Genomic DNA, 19,061 nt, shown 5'->3' with positions numbered 1-19,061 from the left:
TCCTGCACATTGGACGTGGAAACGCTTGTCGCGCGGCAAAATGAGACGCGATAACCAATGAACACATTAGGAGCTGTAAGCTTATTGGCTTATACTGCTATATTACTTCACATTCTACCGCGCGGCAAACGTTTCCGTGTCCAATGTGCAGAAGCCATAAAGGATCAATCGATTCAATATCTTCAAACAAGGGGGTTGATTCTGTATTTTTAAACAAGGTGAAAATTACAAAAGCAAGCAAATTTACTAGGTGTTGACCAATGAAATTATCAATATTCTAGTAAGTTCGCTCACTTTTGTAATTTTCACTTCGTTTCAAGATATAAAGTCGATCTCCAGGTATGAACGCGCCCTAAGGCCTTGCGCATAATAGAATAATACAATATATTCTATATATACATTAGAAGCAGAAATAAATATTAAAATTTCAACTTATCAGATACAGTTACACTGGAATATATAGTTTCTGATAGGTTGAAATCTTAATATTTATTACTATTCCTAATATTTCCCCTTTTATGCACAAGATCTTAAAGCGCGTTCACATCTTGACGAAAAAGCAGAAAACAAAAAAGCAATTGTCAATTAAAAATCGCGTTAATAGTAAATAATACAAAAAGCCGAAATTGTCGACTATCAGCGCAAGTTCTGATCGGCTGCTGCTTTTCTGCTTTCTGCTTTTCCGTCATGATGTGAATGCGCCTTTAGAAATTAATCCATTGCGCATAATGATAGAATTCCCATCACATGATCTGAGATTTCGAGCAATCAGAAATTGAGCTTATTTGAGCGTAAACGCGAGTCATGTGGATTATTTAAATTTTTACAAATGAACTCAATACTTGATTGGTTGACAGAGTATCTCCCTACTACTTTCAAAGTTTCAACTCACTGCGCATCCGTATTCGCTGGAATGTCCACCATGCGTCCATGAAAAAGCATGTTGTCATTCGCGTTGTATTGCCATTATATTATCAAGTATGGCGGCGGCCGTGGCAGTGAAGGATCTTAACACTTTTCTCAGTCAAAAGCAAAATGTTGCCGATAAGGAGCTGGCCGCAGAGTGGGCACAGCTTGAGGAGCTGTACAGTAAACGGTAATACGATAATACAATATTTCATGCAAAAGGATTTCACAGGATAATGAAATGTAATGATAAACCTCGGTGACTTGCAGGCTTTGGCATCAGTTAACGTTGAAACTGGAGACATTTGTGAAACATCCGATACTCCAACAAGAGGATAATCTCGTGCAACTTTACGTTAACTTCTTGTCAACCTTTGAAAACAAGTGAGCACTATCGACTATGACTCCATTCCATTGTATATACACATAGGCCTGTTCTTTTTGGCTGAATTTTTGCATCAGTTCATTTTTCTTCTTTCCTCATAGAGAGAAAAGGAAGAAAGATAAACTGATGTAAAAATTTAATATGCATGAGATGCCATTTTATCCTTGTTGTTCGCAATGTTAAACAAAGATAAAATGATACTTCATGTACATTATACATGCAACAGAACGCAGCCTATATTTAGAAAATATCATAAAATCTATATGATATACAACATATGTTCTCAGTCTCTATTTATATTAATTTACGTATTGCTCTTTGTTAATCTTTTATTAAACAATAATAAAATATTAATAAATGGGCAATAAAAGCATTAATACAGCATGGCAATTGGAGCGTAATTCATATAATATATTGTTAATAATTTTATATAGAATATCGATACAAATTGAAGTTTCGATTTCCTTTAAATCATTATCAGCAATATCATAAAATATAGATAATTTATCATCAACATCTTACAAGATTCATAGTCTACAGTTATTGGAAACAATTTCTATAATAGACAGAGAATGAGTATCTCCCTACTTTCTGATTGAGAATTGCCAAAATGTCTCTTCGCTATTTAACCAACAGATTTTGGTAATTCTCAACCAGAAAGTAAGGAAATATTCATCATCTGTCTATTATAGAAATGATTTTCAACAACTGTGGACTATGAATCTCATAATACATTACTGGTAAATTATCTATGGCATTGCTGATGATGGTTTGAAGAAAACCGAAAGGTTTAATATCGATACTCAATGTAAAATTATTGATTATATTATATATAAATTGTGTTCCAATTACTAAGCTATATTAGCGCTCTCATTGCCCGTTTATTAATATTTTATTGTTGTTTGAATTTTGAGAGTACTATTAAATAAATTTTTGTTTTTATTTTATTGAGATTGTTCGTGTTTTTGAAGAATAAATCCTATTAAGATTATATAATATGTTTTTGAAGAATAAATCCTATTAAGATTATATGTTTTTGAAGAATAAATCCATTGTCGTTGGTGGAGATATTGGCGCATGTAATTCCACAATTACAAGATAATCAAGATGCGATTAAATTCTTGGAGAAGACTGAGACAAAGGTCCAAAGCAACAATGAAGCTGTTGCTCTTTGTAAGGTTCTCAAGGGTCAAATTCTGTTGGATAAACTCAACAATCAGGAACAAACAAAGAAGATCATAGAAGATGTAGAAGCTATGTTGGACAACGCTGATGGCATTACGACGGTTCATGGACGTTTTTACCTTCTTGCCAGTCGGTTATATAGATTACAGGGCAAACACGCGGAATATTATCGTACAGCATTAAGGTACTTTTACATATATTGGAACAATTTTACACATATATTGGAACAATTTTGCCTCTTAAATAAGGATTTCGAGTGCGGAAAAAATTACACATGTATATAAAGCACGAGTGGAATCAAACTTGATTCATGGATTGCTGAAAACGGAGCCACTTGCTTCATATCATATTTTTATAAATAACGTATATAAATTCATTGTAAAATGATTGCACAAAATCTATAAATTTTGTATAATTGATTAGAACTAATGTGATCTTTTTCATCGAATATTCTTCTTTTTATTATTAAGATATCTAGGTTGCATCGAATTGAGCAGCTTGAACAGACAAGAGCAAGAACAGCATGCTTTCTTTCTCGGACTTGCGGCGCTTCTGGGTGAAGGCGTCTATAATCTCGGAGAATTACTAGCACATCCAGTTTTGGAATCGTTAAAAGGCACGCCGAACAACTGGCTTGTCGATTTGTTGCAAGCCTTCAATGCCGGCGATATTGTTGCGTTAGAGAGATTGAAGCCGCAATGGAGCAAAGTAGCTGATCTAGCAGCACAAGAATTAAAATTGAGACAAAAGATCTCATTGCTGTGTCTCATGGAAATGACTTTCAAGCGACAAGCTAACAATCGGTATGTATAATTCAAATATTTCAGTTATGAGCATACAGTATTAGAGCTGCACTCACTTTGGACATCTTCAACATGTGATGAGCAATAAAGATAGAATAAAGAAACAGCGTGAACGCTCAAAGTGAATACAGCCTGGATTTCAAATTTTCAAAAATTAAATTATTAACTTAATAATAATATAAATATATATATATGTTTCTCATTTAGACAACTGACGTTTACGGAGATCTCTCAAGAGACACGTCTACCTCTTGGTGAAGTAGAATTGCTAGTGATGAAAGCTCTTGCCCAGGGTCTCGTACGAGGTGCCATAGATCAAGTGGCGGGCACTGTCAATATGACTTGGGTGCAACCACGTGTCCTAGATCGCAGCCAGATCGCCGGGATGGTGCAACGTCTGGATGGATGGTGTAAAGATGTTAGTTCGATGGAGAAACTCTTGGAATCAAGGGCCTCTGAAATCCTCACTCTCTGAGAACACAGACCACTTTCGGTTTACTTGTTTGTTATGTCGGCAGAATGTTGATTCGCATACTCGCAATTATAAAATCAGTTTCTTAACACGTCGCCAATAAATACGAACAATTATTTATTATATGTGCACTTAGAATTCTTTTCTCTTCTTTCGATTAAAAATGAAAAACAGGTTGGTATCAATTGTAATTTTTTTATATTAAATTATAAGAAAATACAAAATAGAAACAAGAAGTAAATGTTTTATTTGAAAATTGGTGAAAATACATTGTTCTAATTGTCAGTGCGTTTTATGTTAGTAAATATCGAATGCTAAATAATGAATGCTAAATGCTGTCCTCTTTTGTATAATATTAAGTATCTATACTTAAGTAAGTACAGTTTATGAGTTACACAATTTTAAGTAAAAATAGTATATAGCAAATATATTGTTAATCCTATTTACAATTATCTTATACGTATTATATGTAACAAGTAAACAATCAAGCAATGAAATGGATTCGATATGATTGGCAACAATTTGGGATAGTCTTATAATAAATATATAAAAGCTAAAAAGTGATTAAACGTATGTCTTACGAATTTTTTCACAATTTGAGTACATGATTCTATACACAGAAGCTTTTTCAAATTTTTTTCAACTTCAATCCTTTATTAAAAAGGAACAAATTGTTTTTAAAAATTACTAATGTCGTCATTTATCTTTTGAATTAAAAAAATTAAGTACATTTTAGTACTTTTTTGGTTTTAACTATTAATCATTAACACAGTAAAAGTACGAAGATCCATACATTTAAGTACACACTTATTCTATATCACATGATTGACTTTCCATTTACTCTCGATCTGCTCTCCTTGCTTACATTGTATATTGTACAAACAATACACCTGCATTGGTTAGCGAGGAGCAGCGGATTACATTATTTCGTGATGTATGAAATAATGACTTACTCAATTAAGAGTTATTCGCTACTCATCAGAATTAATGCCATCAATTAGAATCGATGGATTAAACGAAATGAGCTACTTATGTAGCGAAATGTTATATAAATTTGCGAGTGCATCGTCTTTCTTATTCAATCTTGCTCTTTCAGTCTATATCTATAGATTTTCTCTTTAAGGTGTTATCCGAGCCTGGTAATCCAGAAATAAGCAACTTCTCTTTCAGATACATGTAATTCTTCAATCTGCAGACAGCATAATCCTGAAACATGTAACAATGTTCATATATTTATTGTATTTAAACAAATACAATTGGACATAGTCGAAAAGCGAGGATGAGCCAAAACAAAATACATACCCAGTAGCCAAATGGAATTTGTGACAATTTCGCGTTCACAATGCTCCAGAGACCCCAGAATAAGTGACTAGTTAGTGAGAATATCCTTACTTCCATCAAAATACGCTCTTCCTCCAGAGATCCTTCTTTGTTCAATGTTCTTAGGTAGGCTCTTATGAAATCGAGCTGTCAAAAGAAAAAAACACTTTGTAAAAATTGTACAAAGAAAAGGTATAGAGGGTTGCCCTATACTCATGTACTTTGATTTATTTAATAACTATATACGATATGTATATAATTTTTTAATAGATTTATTAAATAATCTCTTAATATAAATTTCTATCTTTTAATAAAATTCATTCGTATATTAAAAATATTCATTGAGATATATGAAACTATATAGTAACTAGTTTGTTGCCAAAATAACTTTTATAACACATTAAGAACATTATACAATAATATGAACAAATTAGACATACACAGAGCTCGAATTATTAATAAATAAGATATAAATATCAGGCATTTGAAAAAGTATAAAAGGAATAATTTAGGATGCATTACATGACAATGTAAAATATAAAAACGATGTGTTTTATCGATTATCAATATAAAAAAAAAAACGATTGATATGAATTATTCACGCCTATTTGTTACTGTCAGAAGATAAGTATCTCCTATTTATTTAAAGATTCCCATTCAATATTACACGACAAATTATCATCAATAGCCTTAATTATGTTTGAAAAACCGTTTGCAAACTTAGGTATGAATTCAGCACATATTAATTACGCATACAGAATCGCGTTAATTAAAATGTTGCAATGGAAGATAATGCACTTTTAATAGCATAGCTATCCCGAAAAGATACGTTCGAAAGGGTACGCAGGCTATGAATTGACTAGTGAGGAGAGTGTACAGGTACTCTAGAATCGTAGATGAGCGGATTGGTGCTGCCAAGATGGTGGTACCGGTGGCACCCTGGTTCCCAAAATGTAGAGCACCCACAAAGTCGGGATCCATCACAGCACAGTTTCACATTGCCGGCCGAATTTTTCTCTGTTTGCAGGCATCAGCCTTGTCTTGACGGTCCTGTGAAACTAATATATACACACGCAGCACACGCCAAGCCGACACCTACTGTGTCCTGGTACAGTACCGAATAGTATATTGGCAACCGAAAAGTTGCTTTATCGCGTCATTACAATATCGTAAAATTTCGACTAACAATTTATTACATTACATTTTTACGATGATTTACGTAAAATGCACGCATTATTTTTAAATTTGTATTTGTATCTCTGAATCAGATGTGAACATCAAATAAATATCAATCAAATTGTAATCATGAAAAACAAAACATAAAAAAAATAATTTCTTACCTATTTACAAGTATAAAATTGTCGATATGAATTACTATGAGAAATTTTCCGTTGTTTACTACAATTTCCTTTATTTCATGCCTAAGGTACATACTTATCTTTTATTTATGAATATATTATCAATAATTTAATCCGCTTACGAAAAAACTCATGATATGATAACACTGAATGAAACATATTGAACAGATATCTTACCCGCTTTACTTCATCGCCCAAGCCTTTCCTTAATTCATGCTTACCTTTTGCTCCTTCGTAGGACCAGCGGCCGGACGTTCGTGAAAGAAAGGATATTCCGGTGTTGTATAGTCGTATTGCCATTCGGCGAAATGATTGGCGATATCAAATCCTCGGTAGTTGTAGGAACAATATTCGAAGTCAATGAGTACTAACTTGGGCTTTCGCGTATTTTGGAGTAGAAGTATATTTCCCTCTTGCATGTCATTGTGGCAGAATGTAACTGGATACTTTTGCTGCGTTATAATTGTTCTGAAAATAGAAATAAAAAATTATTATTTCAGTTTCAATTTATGATTATGTTTCAAGTTCGACAATATTCGATTCAATTTATATCCTATATAACTAAAAAATATATTTGATATTTACATATTTATTAAGTATCTATCCTACTCTCGACCGTACTCTGCTTCTTTACTTATTTGATTTATTTACAAAGCGATCTAATAAAACTTATTGTTGGAAAATTAAAAAATATAAGTTTCCAATATGTCATTGTCTTCTTTATAAACTCCACATTATATCTCTTACTTACTTGAGCCAATTGATTTCGTGCTCAAAATTTATACATTTTATTGTGTTAATATTCTCCAGTTGCCGACTATCAATGTCTTCATTATGAATGTTTTCAAGAATATCTGTCGTAGTGTTGAACCAATTATTTATTGTATCCCATAACCACACAGGCTCTTTGCTAATTGGTATCTGCATCATATGTGTCTGACCCATCTTTTCTGCGATCAGTAGACTCAAGGTTGAATCCGCCAATTCCTTCGTGATCAAAGGTCGAGCTGGGATGTATTCCTCTATACGACCACCAGGAAATACTCCGTGCAGCTTAGGACCCAGTTTCCTTTCGGATAACAAGGTAAAGATGACGGATTCTGTGATTAGTCCTTCTAAGGCCCTTTCTCCATGCACCTGCCCATAAAGACGTAGCAAAACTTGACGAGGTTCTCCCCTAATCGGAACCGTTCCTTCAGGAAGCTGGACGTTATACAGCCAATTGCTTAGACCACCACTGAAAATAATTACATGTGTTTTATCACCTAACTCTTGTTTTATCATAAAATATGTAATTAAGACTACATTTGCTAAATACGCTAGCACTATTGCATCGTTTCTGTCCTGACATTTGTATGACATCATATTATATATATATATATATATGTATATAAGATGCTTTTTATTTGGTGACACAAGTCGATACAAGTGTCGTTCTACCCTTCGATGTTTTCTAGTAATAATATAGTGTAATAATGTGAATTAATGCGTCCTTGTTGTTTGCCAACATTAAACAAGGAAATGATTCACTATGTGTTATATTGTCCTTATTAAAAAACATCCTTTGTTATACTAATATCAAGAAAGATAGAATGAGACTTGTGTCATTGAAAAGCATTCTCTATACAAAAATGCAAATATAAAAAAATTTCACAAACCTAATGCGTTTGAGAACAATGTTTTCCGATGTAATGTGTTTCCATACACCGTGCAAGTAATCTCGACAGATTCTTGCAGCAGTTTCCCTCATCTCGGGATTCTTCTCTGACATCTGCCACAAAAAAAAGATATCACAATTAACTGCGAATGTTAAAAGAAATCATATCTTCTAATTGTAATTTCTTAAAACTAGAACATAATTTTCTCTCACCGGCTACAGATAATTCATCTAAATAATTACTTAGCAAAAAAGGTAAGTAACAAGTAGTAACCAAGAAATTGAGACGTGCGATACAGTTACTGAGATTGTTTATCCGTTTGTTTGTTCAGCGAGGCATGAGATCGGATTTGTGATAACTATATAAAACAAATAATGTAAAAGTATCATGCCAGAAGACGCAATCGTGTACGCAATCAAGATCATCTACTGTTGGAACAGAAAAAGCGCAAACCAACGCATGCGTATGCGTCATGACGTCACGTCATTACAGTGGATCTCAACGCGCGTTGCGCGGGCTACAATCTTGAGTTTCCTTGAACATTTAAAGCTATTTTCTAGTGGGCTAAGAATTCAAAATTAATTAAGAATCTCTGGTTTCGCAGACGTGACAAATAAAGCATTCGCAGAAAAATTATTGTGAATGTCATTCTTTGTCGTTTTCTTATAATGAACGCAAACTCGAACCACTTTTACCACCCTTGACTGCGAACATATTGGTGGACGCGAAGTCCTGGAGACTCCTATATATTTTTAGATGTAAAAAAAAGGGAGACGAAAATAATTACTTTCCACTCGATGTACTTAATGCTGTACCTTCTTCAAGCATCAATGTGTATAGAATCAATTAAGTTTTTTTTACAGAAAAATAGCTTAAATAATTAGTCGAAAAATTAACAACAAAATAAATAACGAGGGTCTTCATACACTAAAGCCCGTTTCTATCAATGTAAATGAATTTTAATTTCGGTTCAACTATGTTTTTCTATTTTTAAAACTACGATTTAAGAAGATAAATATAAGTTAAATAGATATTAAAGTTAATAATCTACATTAGTATGTAGAAATTAATCTATATATTGGGTTATCTAAAAAGTATCCACGGTTTTTTGTCACTAGATGGTGTTGATGGTCAACATCATCTAGTGACAAAAAACCGCAGATACTTTTTAGATGACCCAATATTTTAGTAGAAAGACATAAGCCTATATATATATATAGTATTATTAACTTTAATATCTATTTAATTTATATTTATTTATATTTATCTTATATATTGGGTCATCTAAAAAGTATCCGCGGTACTTTGTCACTAGATATATGACCATCAACACACAGTGACAAAAAACCGCGAATACTTTTTAGATGACCCAATATATATATATATTGTGTCAAGAAAATGTTTCGTTAAATTTTTGTTTCTTGCAATGTTTATTGACGAGTCATAGCTATTGCTAAGTTTTTATGAGTGTATTCAGAATTTTAGTCGGAATAATTTATCTTCACATAAAATTTTTCAATCTTCAAGAATCTTTAGCAAATTGGACAATGAGCATTTAACTTTTCATCGTAAAAATAATAAAATTAGATGTTTCTCCTTGCTAATTTTGGGGGGAGGGGCACAAATGTCCCCTCTTTGCCTACACATCCATATTTATGATTCTATGTAAAAATCAAGAAACGAATAAGGTATCGATGAAGGTCGATAAGGTGTCGATGTGATGATAAAAATCTATATTTATGCGATATTGAGCATTCTTTGACCGCATTTTCGACTTGAACGTGAACAGTTTTTGTAATTATATTCCGCTTATAGCGCGCGAGAAGAATTTGCATTTCTTGCATTTTTATTGAGTCTCGAAGGAAGAAAACATAACGCAAAGTTTCGAAAGTGCAAGTGATTGAAGTAATCTTCTATAGTTGAATTGTTTTATTTATAAAAAAAAAATTACGCGACAGATAACAGATGAGTGTCAATTTAATAAGATTTAAAAGTATATACATATATGAGTATCTATATATATATATATAATTTTTTTGTATTTCAGATCTAATGACGTAGAGAGTTAAAACGAGCCGGTGATATCTTTATTTTACGCTTTGCTATCACGTTAATGCTTCGTTCAACATTTAGAAATTTTTCTTTTTTTTTTTTTCATTTTCTAAAGACACGACATTTGAATATACCGGGTGTTCCACTCTTAAACCTTCTTATCTATAAATTTCTTTTATCTCTGATCTTTTATTTCAGTAATTTGATCAATTCACATAAAAAAACCATTAACATTTTATTCTCAATTTTTTTTTAGATTTTTAATTTTAAATCTTAATAATTTATCAATGCTTTCCACTTAGTAGTTGCATCTTTTTTAGTAAGAAAGATGATAAAGGATTAGAACAAAATTACACAGACTTATTATTTAATTTGGATTCGATTTTCTAACTATTCTAACAAATACATCGAAGAACTAACGATTTTTTTGTTAAACGATTGCAAATGGAAAATATTTTCGGGAACCATTTTCCTATATACTTTTCCATTTCTATAATTATCCATCCGTTTATGAACAAATTTATCGAACGAAATATATTTCTACCCAATATGTTTTAGTTTCAAGACAGATATAGATCATAAGATTAAAGTACATTTCATCATGTGACAGGATTAAAGTATATTTCATCATGACACGTTTTGGCTTTACTCTGCTTTATTCTGCATTCAAATGATAACATATTAATGTACTGCGCACATTAATCCGTCTCTCTGCCGAGATAAATAAATAGTCAGCAAGTTTGTTTTGTGCGCAGTTAGGAATTTGTAACGTCAATGAATGACGTTACAGAGATTCTGAAACTTTATAATTTGTTTTTATGATCTTCGATGTCTATCTCGACTTGCTTGTTATCAAGAATAAAAACACTACATATTCTGAAGATTGGACACGATATTGGAACTAAGCTGTCGTATATGATAATTTTTCAGGTTTGTTAATTGGCTATAAGAGAGATCCTCATCTGTCTGAGAACCTCTCTGTCCTACAGCTAATTAACAGGTATGAAAAATTTGTCATACGACAAATATAATAGTCCTGGATTTCTAGAAAAATATTATGATTATCGGATAATAGATAAGTGAAAATTGATAAGCGGCAATATTACAAACTACGTACTCTACGAGAGTACAAAATTCATTTAAGCCCTTTCATCCATGCACAGTTGTATGCAATAAATGTGTATATTTCATCAGAAATATTTCATGATAAGTTATTTATTTCATTATAAACACTTGTATAAATTTTTTTCAGAATTGTTATTGAAACACTTCAGAAATACTGAAAAAGTCTATATTTTTTTTCTAGAATTCTGAACGTGTAAATTTTAAAATATTCTAACATTTCTAAGATTCCCACTCTATAATTGGTGATGAAATAAAATATGAAGTTTAAGGTATTTTTTTCAGAAATTAAAATAGGATGACAAATTTTTTAGAAATGTTAGAATAACATTTATGAAGGATTCTAGAAAAGATAATGTATATTTTCTCAGTAATATACTTCTGCTCCAATTTGTATAAAAAATCTGAGAACTTTCTAAAAAATTGTAAAATTATTTAAAAGTTTTAAAAAATTCTACATTTTATATAAAAATTTTCAGAAAATGTTCATCAGAAAATTTTTTTGTATTTCTGTGAAAGACAGAATTCGCGAATCAAAAAGCAGAGAGAACGAGAATTAGAATGTAGACCTCTCTCATGTTGATCTCTGCATATTCCTCTGAACTTATGAAATTAGATATGTCGAGAAAGGAGACGGAAAGAAGGAAACAGGACAGAGAAAGCGCAATAATTAAAGGGATTAGAAAACAGTATTAATTTTAACGGATCAATACTAATTAATGTATTTTTTTAACGGTTTGGGGAAATTGAGCAGATTAAAATGAAGTGGAAAAGCGCAGCAATTTTAAATAAAAAAAAACAGCATTAATTCCAATTAAACATCCAAAAAGCAGCATTAATTCCAACATATATTTTTTAGTTTCGGAGAAATCGAGCAGATTAAAAATGAAGTAAATAAATGAAAAGTTTCAAAGAAAACGAAAAACAGCTTTAATTCCATTGAGTAACCATATATCTTTTTCAGTTTCGGAGAAATCGAGCAGATTAAATTTTTGAAGTGAAAAAACGCTGCCTTTTAAAGAAAAAAAACAACATCATTCTAATGAGTAAACATGTATTTTTTTTTAGTTTCTCGGAGAAATCAAGTATATAAAGTGGAAAAGCACGGCATCTTAAAGAATTGGAAAACAGCATTAATTCCAATGAATAAACACGTATCTTTTTTTAACTCCGGGAAATCGAGCGGAACAAAAATGAGACGGAAAAGCAGTACCTTAAAGGGTTGGAAAATAGCATCAGTTCCAAGACGAATAAATACGTCTTTTTTTCTTCAGCATCAGGTAGAGAAATCAGATAGATTAAAAGTGATGCGGAAAAACGCATCTTAAAGGATCGGAAAACTACACAGTTCCAAACACATATTTTTTTAACTTTGGAAAAATTAAGCACATTAAATAAAATAGATTGAAAAGCGTGACATCTTAAAGAATTATAAAACAGCATTAATTCCAATAAATAAACACATATTTTTTTTAACTTTGAGGGAATCGAGTAAATTAATGCTCGCTTCCATCAATGTAGATTAATTTTTTTTTCCACTGAGAAAACTATAAGCACAAAACAGATACAATTAAGGACAAATCGGTTTACATATTTTTAATGTTAATAAATAATTTAATCTTTTTAATATTATGAGATTATCGTGACAAAGAACATGTAATTTAGAGATGTGCGAATCAAGCATTTATGAGATCAAATTGAACCGAACCTTTAATAATATATTCTAAAATAAATCAAATAAAATTTGAAACTTTATATCGAATCAAGTCGAATTTTTTTTATTCGAGAACGAATCGAATTCAAATTAAATTTTTCAGAATTTACATTAAAAGCTAATTTAAAAGTAATAAAATATTTTAAATGATATTCCAGATTTTTTTAAATAAACAAAAAAAATCATTTTCTTTATGAGAATCATGCATAAATAAAATAAATAAAATAGGCAATTGATTCAAAATAAAAAAAAACCCACTATGATTTGATTCGATTCGAATTTGCTATTTACAGATTTTTGTAATTAAAACAGTTAAATTATTCATTGTAATATAACAGAAAATAATTATTTATTAATACTATAAATTGATTTGCATTTAAATGCATTCGGTATGCACCAGTATTGCAGTTTTTGTTAGTTTTAATGGAAAACGCTATTACTGTTCATTTTTTCCTAATCCTTAGAAAAAAATGAATAAATTAAACCAAAATTAAAGTTAATCCTCGTCGGTGGAAATGAGCATAAGTGAGGTGAAAAAATAGTTAGGCATAAAAAACCGATCTTAGAGCATCCTAAGTGTATATTTTTCTTTAGTATCCAGGAAATAGAAAAAATGCAACGCAAAAAAAGTTATTGCAAGGTCGGAGAAGCATTTTCCGAGAAACAATTAAAACGAGATGATTAAGTAGTTAGTCCCTAATAGGCGCATATTACGTGAATTAAAAAAAATTGTTTCGAACAGTGAAAGAAAAATGTACTAAATTTTAATAAATAATAATAGTTTCATTTTTAATAAATAATAACATTTTAACAATATTAATATAACATTTATTTACGGAGAATAAATATTTGCTATAAAATAATAATTAAATCAAATTAATAATTCTTGTATAAAATAAATATATATTTAGTAAGTATTCAACTGGCACTATTTAAACAAAAATATTTAGTAAACTTTATTATATTTTTCTTTCTACTTACGATGAAAATTCTAAAACGCAGCGCATCTTTTTCTTCAGCGTCAAGAAAATCAGATAGATTAAAAATAAAGCGAAAAAATACAGCACTTAAAGAGAAAAGCAGCAATTCCAAATGAATACTTATTTTTTTTATTTTTGGGAAAAATTAGCAGATTAAATAAAAAGAGTAGAAAAGCGTCTTAAAGAATCGAAAAAACATTAATTCCGATGAATAAATATGTACTTTTTAAAATCGGGTAAAAATGAGACAAAAATGCATCAATAAACAGTCTTAGAGCATAAACAAATATATATTTTTCTTCAACTTCGGGGAAATTAAAACGTAATAAAAAAATTGAGATGCAAGAGAAGTCAAGGTCAGAGGAGTGTTTTCCGAGAAGCGATTATTAAGCGAGATAATTAATGCGCGTTTCTATCAATGTAGTTTAATTTGAATTTAACTAACTTCTTCATCTCTTTCTAATTCTTAAAAAAAAATTTTGTTTAAATGAAGAGTAAGTTGAACCGAGAGAAGTTAATCTACATTAGTAGAAATGAGCTTAAGTCTTTTGACAACTATATTACATGAAACTGCGATAGAAAAAATTGTTTCGTGCGACGGAAAATGTTTCGAGAAATATGCAAATGAAAAATATTAAGCAACATTACCTTGTATTCGATGTCCTCGATACCCATGTCGAAATCTCGTCGGACACACTGCGAATAGATTAAAGCGACTAGCTCACCGCTTCAGAAAGAGAAAGAGTAAGATGAAAATAATAGAAAATAATAGAAGAGTCGACGATGATCCTCTGACGATGTGGCACACACTTAGTGCTAATTATTTTACTCCCGGCGCGATTATGAGCTAACTATGTAATCACGAGACGCGTCACCGGATAAGATAATAAGTACGTGTGTGATTATCACGTCCCGATCTAATTTCCTCGCGAGAGGATGAGCTCGCGGTTATTAACGTCAACAAAACAAATTGAAGGGATCGGAGACTATTCAGGAAAGGTCATTAGACCTACAGAATCGTATTGTGTCACCAGGTTATTTCCAGCCACACCGTCGACGTGGAACTCAATACGTGGCGATGAATAAATTCTGCTCGTGAAAATATTTTCACTTATTATAAGTAGATATATTTTAGCAATTAAGGTGTCGCGGGAAAGAAAAAAAGATATGACAAGATGCGATTAAGTGCGAGACCGCATTCGGCTTCAAAAATTCTTTCTAAAGGTTCAAAATCACTCCGAAAGGCGTAACCCAAGTAACTCCGATTTGCTCGATCCGCTTGGAATGACGCATCTGCTCACGACTTAGCTCGGCTCAGCTCCACTCCGCTTGATGCCTGCTTAATACAAGCACCACACAACTGACACAACACCAGCACGCTTGTTTTTACCGTAGTTTCACGAGCACCAATCGAAAGGCGCGATAGGAGTGGGGTTAAAAACGATAATGCGATGCGGCAATGCCTGGTTCTTATCGCGCATATTGATGCGTATACGTCAGTAGTCAAGTCGCATGCTTTTGATTTAAAATCGCGGAATAAAAAGAGAAAGGAAAGAAAAGCGGAAAAATCGAAAGTACAATGCACCGATTGTTACCAGTGGAACACACGATTGCAATTCTCTCTGTTAATTCCTTTTTGTGTGATTAGCTGCTACTGCTCAGCTGCTAAGTCTAAAGTACACGATAAATCGAATTGAATGTCGTATTTTCTTTATGCAAATTCTATATATAAACCTGAGAATGGTCAAACATATAAAGTCTGTCTCTTGCAGTATGTAATGCGTACATTTTTATTTAAAGTGAGACGGTATATAATTAGACCAATTAGATACTGACGAGAAAAAGAGGAAAAAGCCCGAAAAGTTCAGCTCTATGGAAAGAATAAACGAATTCTAAAGCAAGTTATATACGTTGTAGAAGTTTCCTAACCATGAATCCTCATGACTCACACGTATCTATCTGGATTTTTACAAATTCCTTTTCTCGGTCTTAATACGATTTCCACAGACTCTAAATAAGAAAGAACCTTTTTGATTGAAAAAGTAAAACTTGTGCAGGAAGTCTTTCAATAGCCTTTCATTTAGCCTTTTATTGGAGAAAGTGAAAAAGAAAGAATTTGGGAAAAACATAGAAAATAATACACGAGCTGACATCTTGTTACATAACGAAGAACTGCGTCCTTGAATCAGTCGGTAAAATAGCGCGTCGTTGATAATATTAATCTTTTCTACATTATTTTTTATCTTCCAGAGATTGTATAATGTAAGAAGATTTCGAACTAATCAATGAAAATCACTGGGAGAAGATCAGAATTATATTTAATTACATCAAGGAGCTGACAAAGTAATTTAAAAGTAACATAATATTAAAAATTCAGGTATATAACCTCAAAGAGAGGTGCAAAAGTCAGTTGATTGAATCAATTCTAAAAACTCCCAGGATTTGAAATGATGGAGACTCCTGGCACAAGTTCGACCACTACTATTTGCGAATTGTAAGTTCAGCGTTTTATATTATATATTTAATTATAGTATTTTATAAAAAAGTATTTATACGAAATTGCTAAGTTACATTAAACCTAAGATCTTGTGAAAACCAAATAAACGCTTTGTAAACACTTTTATTTGCATTGTGTACAACATATATTTTTCTTTTCATATTAGATGCAGCAAGCGCAAACGTTTGTATACTTGTCCACGATGTGGTATAGGCTATTGCGGAGCTGAATGTTATAAGTCAGATACGCATACGGATTGTTCCGAGAGCTTTTATAGGCAGTGTATTGAGGATGAGTTAAAGTCTCAGGAGAATGATCCAGTTGCTAGACAAAAAATGATGGAAATCCTTAAGAGAGTACACGAGGCTGACATGGAAAATGATATCTTGGAAAATAATTCAGATGAGGAAAGCATCAGTGGAGAGGATTATCCATTGGATTCCGATGATGAGCAAGAAGTAATAAAAATCGTTTCTTATGATTTAATGATGCTCATTCTTATAAATATATCTTTCAGCTTCTTGATTTGGAAACCAGATTGCAGAATGTTAATTTGGAAGATCCGAATGAGCTCTGGTCAGCCTTATCTGAAGCAGAGAGGCAAGAATTTGAAGCACTGATAAAAAATGGAGAAGCAGAAAAGCTGTTGCCTAAATGGGTGCCATGGTGGACTTGTCGTATAGAAAAAAAATTAATTCAGCCAATTGAAGAGGACATTAAGGATGCTTATAACGATTTAAAATATCCTGATTTGATAGATGTACCATTATTTAACGAATTGCAGGTTGGTAATAATAAAATTAATATTTATAGTTAAAATATATGACTTAATTTTATTTATTTCTTTTTTTTTTAGAAAGCGTCTCCTTTTGTACCCTTTAATGTGACAAATGTGATATATGCTTATTCATATGTTGCTCTTTACTATATTGGAGATTATTTAAACTGTGCTGAGGAAGCTGCCCATGTTTTTCTGATTATTTGTGAAAACATGAGAAATAATAAAATCTTCAAAGATATGGATTCGGCAATTGAATCCGTTGTAGACAACATAAAAAATGTGAATAGTTCATATAATTTCTAAAAAAAAATCTTAAATATCTTAATACTTTTTCAGATTTTGTAAGATTTTATCAAATATTTCAAAATGAAAAATCTTAGAATATTTCAGAATTCAAAATATGAAAAATTTTGGTAAAAGTGTATGCTTTTTCAAAACTTTTGAAAAGTTTGAATTTGTATAAAGGATGTGAGAAATTTTTCGAAAGATAAAATTATTTAAAAATTCTGAAAAGTATTTTGAAAAAAATTTCACCAGGGTATATTATTATTCAATATATACTTTAATATATATATATATATATATATATATATATATATTATAGGTCGATTGGTTGCCACAAGATGAACAAACTATAACAGCACTAAGAGAAGCTGGTGCTTCCATTTTACAAGGACCAGGCGTTGAAATGAAAACCATTTATACATCCGCGGCACTTTCTGAGCTTCATCGGTTACTGACAGCAGCGAAGAAAGAAATTTCAACTGGGAAGAGTGACAATCGGGAATTCACAAAGAAATTTTCACAGAAACTTAGCAACGACATAAGTCTATCGAAAAAGAATATACTTTTATGTTTAAAAAAGCTAGAGTATTATTTATCATGGGTGAAAAGTGCTGGGACAGAAATCTTATAAATATAACATGAAGTTATTTATTAAAACTGGTACTCAGGATGCTCTTTGTTATTATTTATTAAAATATGAAAAATAATATACTCTATAGTAAATTCAAAATTTTTATTTGGATAGATATTTTTTTATTTTTTAAAATAAATGAAGTGGCTTTTGTTAAGATCTTTTCACATGGACATGTATAGACGTATGATGCTTATCCCTGTTCTCATAATATCTTAATATTTTTAATAATTTGTCATATTTTGAATTTATGAAATTTTCTAAAAAGTACTTTAAACTTTTTTAGAGTTTATAAAAAAATAAATAAATTAGAGAATATTATAAATCAGAAATTATAGAATGAGATATTTTTGGAAATCTTAAAATATTTCAAAATTTTTTTTCACTTACAAAGAAATCTAAAAAGATGTGTAATTCAGAACACTTCTGAAAAGTGTTTCAATTTGTATAAAAAAAACTGAGATTTCCTAAAAAGTTATAAAATTATTCAGGAATTTTAAAATTTACATAACAATTTTGAAAAATTATCTATAAAAGATTTTCACTAGAAGTATGCAAAAATAACTAATCCTGATAGAAAATAAAGATATTTTATTTCTGCGTTTTATACACATTTATAATACTTCATTGATCAACACTTTATTCATGTACTTATATACATTTTCCTGTTAATCACTTTTCTGAATGGCATCTTTTTTATATTTCTTTTTATGTGTTTTTGTTACTTCGAACCCAGATGCTAGCAGACGATGTTACTGTACTGACATGACGTTTGTCGATAATCGCGATGAATTCCACGAATTATTATAGCTGTGCTGTCAATCAGAGCCCGACAGGGCCGTGCGAAGAACTTTTAGGACTTTACTACAAAAGTAAAAATGGGGCCCTACCTGTTTATAAATTTTATAAAAG

At 31.2% G+C, this 19,061-nt stretch overlaps 3 protein-coding genes across 8 annotated transcripts; 2 read left to right on the top strand and 1 right to left on the bottom strand.

Moving 5' to 3' along the window:
* The first annotated feature begins 792 nt into the window (after positions 1 to 792).
* On the top strand, positions 793 to 3,874 carry Rpn9 (regulatory particle non-ATPase 9). Its single transcript, XM_011056927.2, has 5 exons — positions 793 to 1,096; positions 1,177 to 1,290; positions 2,334 to 2,660; positions 2,947 to 3,279; positions 3,487 to 3,874. Exons 1-5 carry the CDS (start codon positions 981 to 983, stop codon positions 3,752 to 3,754), a joined length of 1,158 nt encoding a protein of 385 aa, XP_011055229.1. The 5' UTR covers positions 793 to 980; the 3' UTR covers positions 3,755 to 3,874.
* Positions 3,875 to 3,975: 101 nt separating this feature from the next.
* Positions 3,976 to 15,395, bottom strand: LOC105146583 (choline/ethanolamine kinase). Of its 4 annotated transcripts, none has more exons than XM_011056929.2 (6): positions 14,604 to 15,376; positions 8,088 to 8,200; positions 7,181 to 7,666; positions 6,651 to 6,897; positions 5,054 to 5,218; positions 3,976 to 4,957 (listed from the first exon to the last, which is right to left on the bottom strand). In XM_011056929.2, the coding sequence occupies exons 1-6, from the start codon at positions 14,628 to 14,630 to the stop codon at positions 4,844 to 4,846; spliced, it is 1,152 nt and encodes a 383-aa protein (XP_011055231.2). In that variant the 5' UTR covers positions 14,631 to 15,376; the 3' UTR covers positions 3,976 to 4,843. The 4 variants fall into 4 exon arrangements, 3 of the variants coding, with proteins under 3 accessions (XP_011055231.2, XP_011055232.2, XP_011055233.1); XM_011056930.2 differs by lacking the exon at positions 14,604 to 15,376 and adding an exon at positions 8,300 to 8,523; XR_846207.2 differs by lacking the exon at positions 3,976 to 4,957 and adding an exon at positions 5,955 to 6,121 and having other exon boundaries at positions 5,133 to 5,218; positions 14,604 to 15,394.
* A 12-nt stretch (positions 15,396 to 15,407) lies between these two features.
* On the top strand, positions 15,408 to 18,306 carry LOC105146584 (zinc finger HIT domain-containing protein 2). 3 transcript variants are annotated; one of them, XM_011056933.2, is made up of 6 exons: positions 15,408 to 16,143; positions 16,206 to 16,449; positions 16,619 to 16,910; positions 16,970 to 17,236; positions 17,309 to 17,512; positions 17,838 to 18,306. In XM_011056933.2, the coding sequence occupies exons 2-6, from the start codon at positions 16,403 to 16,405 to the stop codon at positions 18,147 to 18,149; spliced, it is 1,122 nt and encodes a 373-aa protein (XP_011055235.1). In that variant the 5' UTR covers positions 15,408 to 16,143; positions 16,206 to 16,402; the 3' UTR covers positions 18,150 to 18,306. The 3 variants fall into 3 exon arrangements, with proteins under 3 accessions (XP_011055235.1, XP_011055234.1, XP_087262051.1); XM_011056932.2 differs by having other exon boundaries at positions 15,408 to 16,147; XM_087405925.1 differs by lacking the exon at positions 15,408 to 16,143 and having other exon boundaries at positions 16,158 to 16,449.
* Positions 18,307 to 19,061: the final 755 nt, after the last annotated feature.

Source organism: Acromyrmex echinatior, chromosome 1 (assembly GCF_024713525.1).
Source record: "Acromyrmex echinatior isolate Ae372 chromosome 1, ASM2471352v2, whole genome shotgun sequence".
Lineage (NCBI taxonomy): Eukaryota > Metazoa > Arthropoda > Insecta > Hymenoptera > Formicidae > Acromyrmex > Acromyrmex echinatior.
This window is presented reverse-complemented; position numbering and strand designations above follow the sequence as displayed.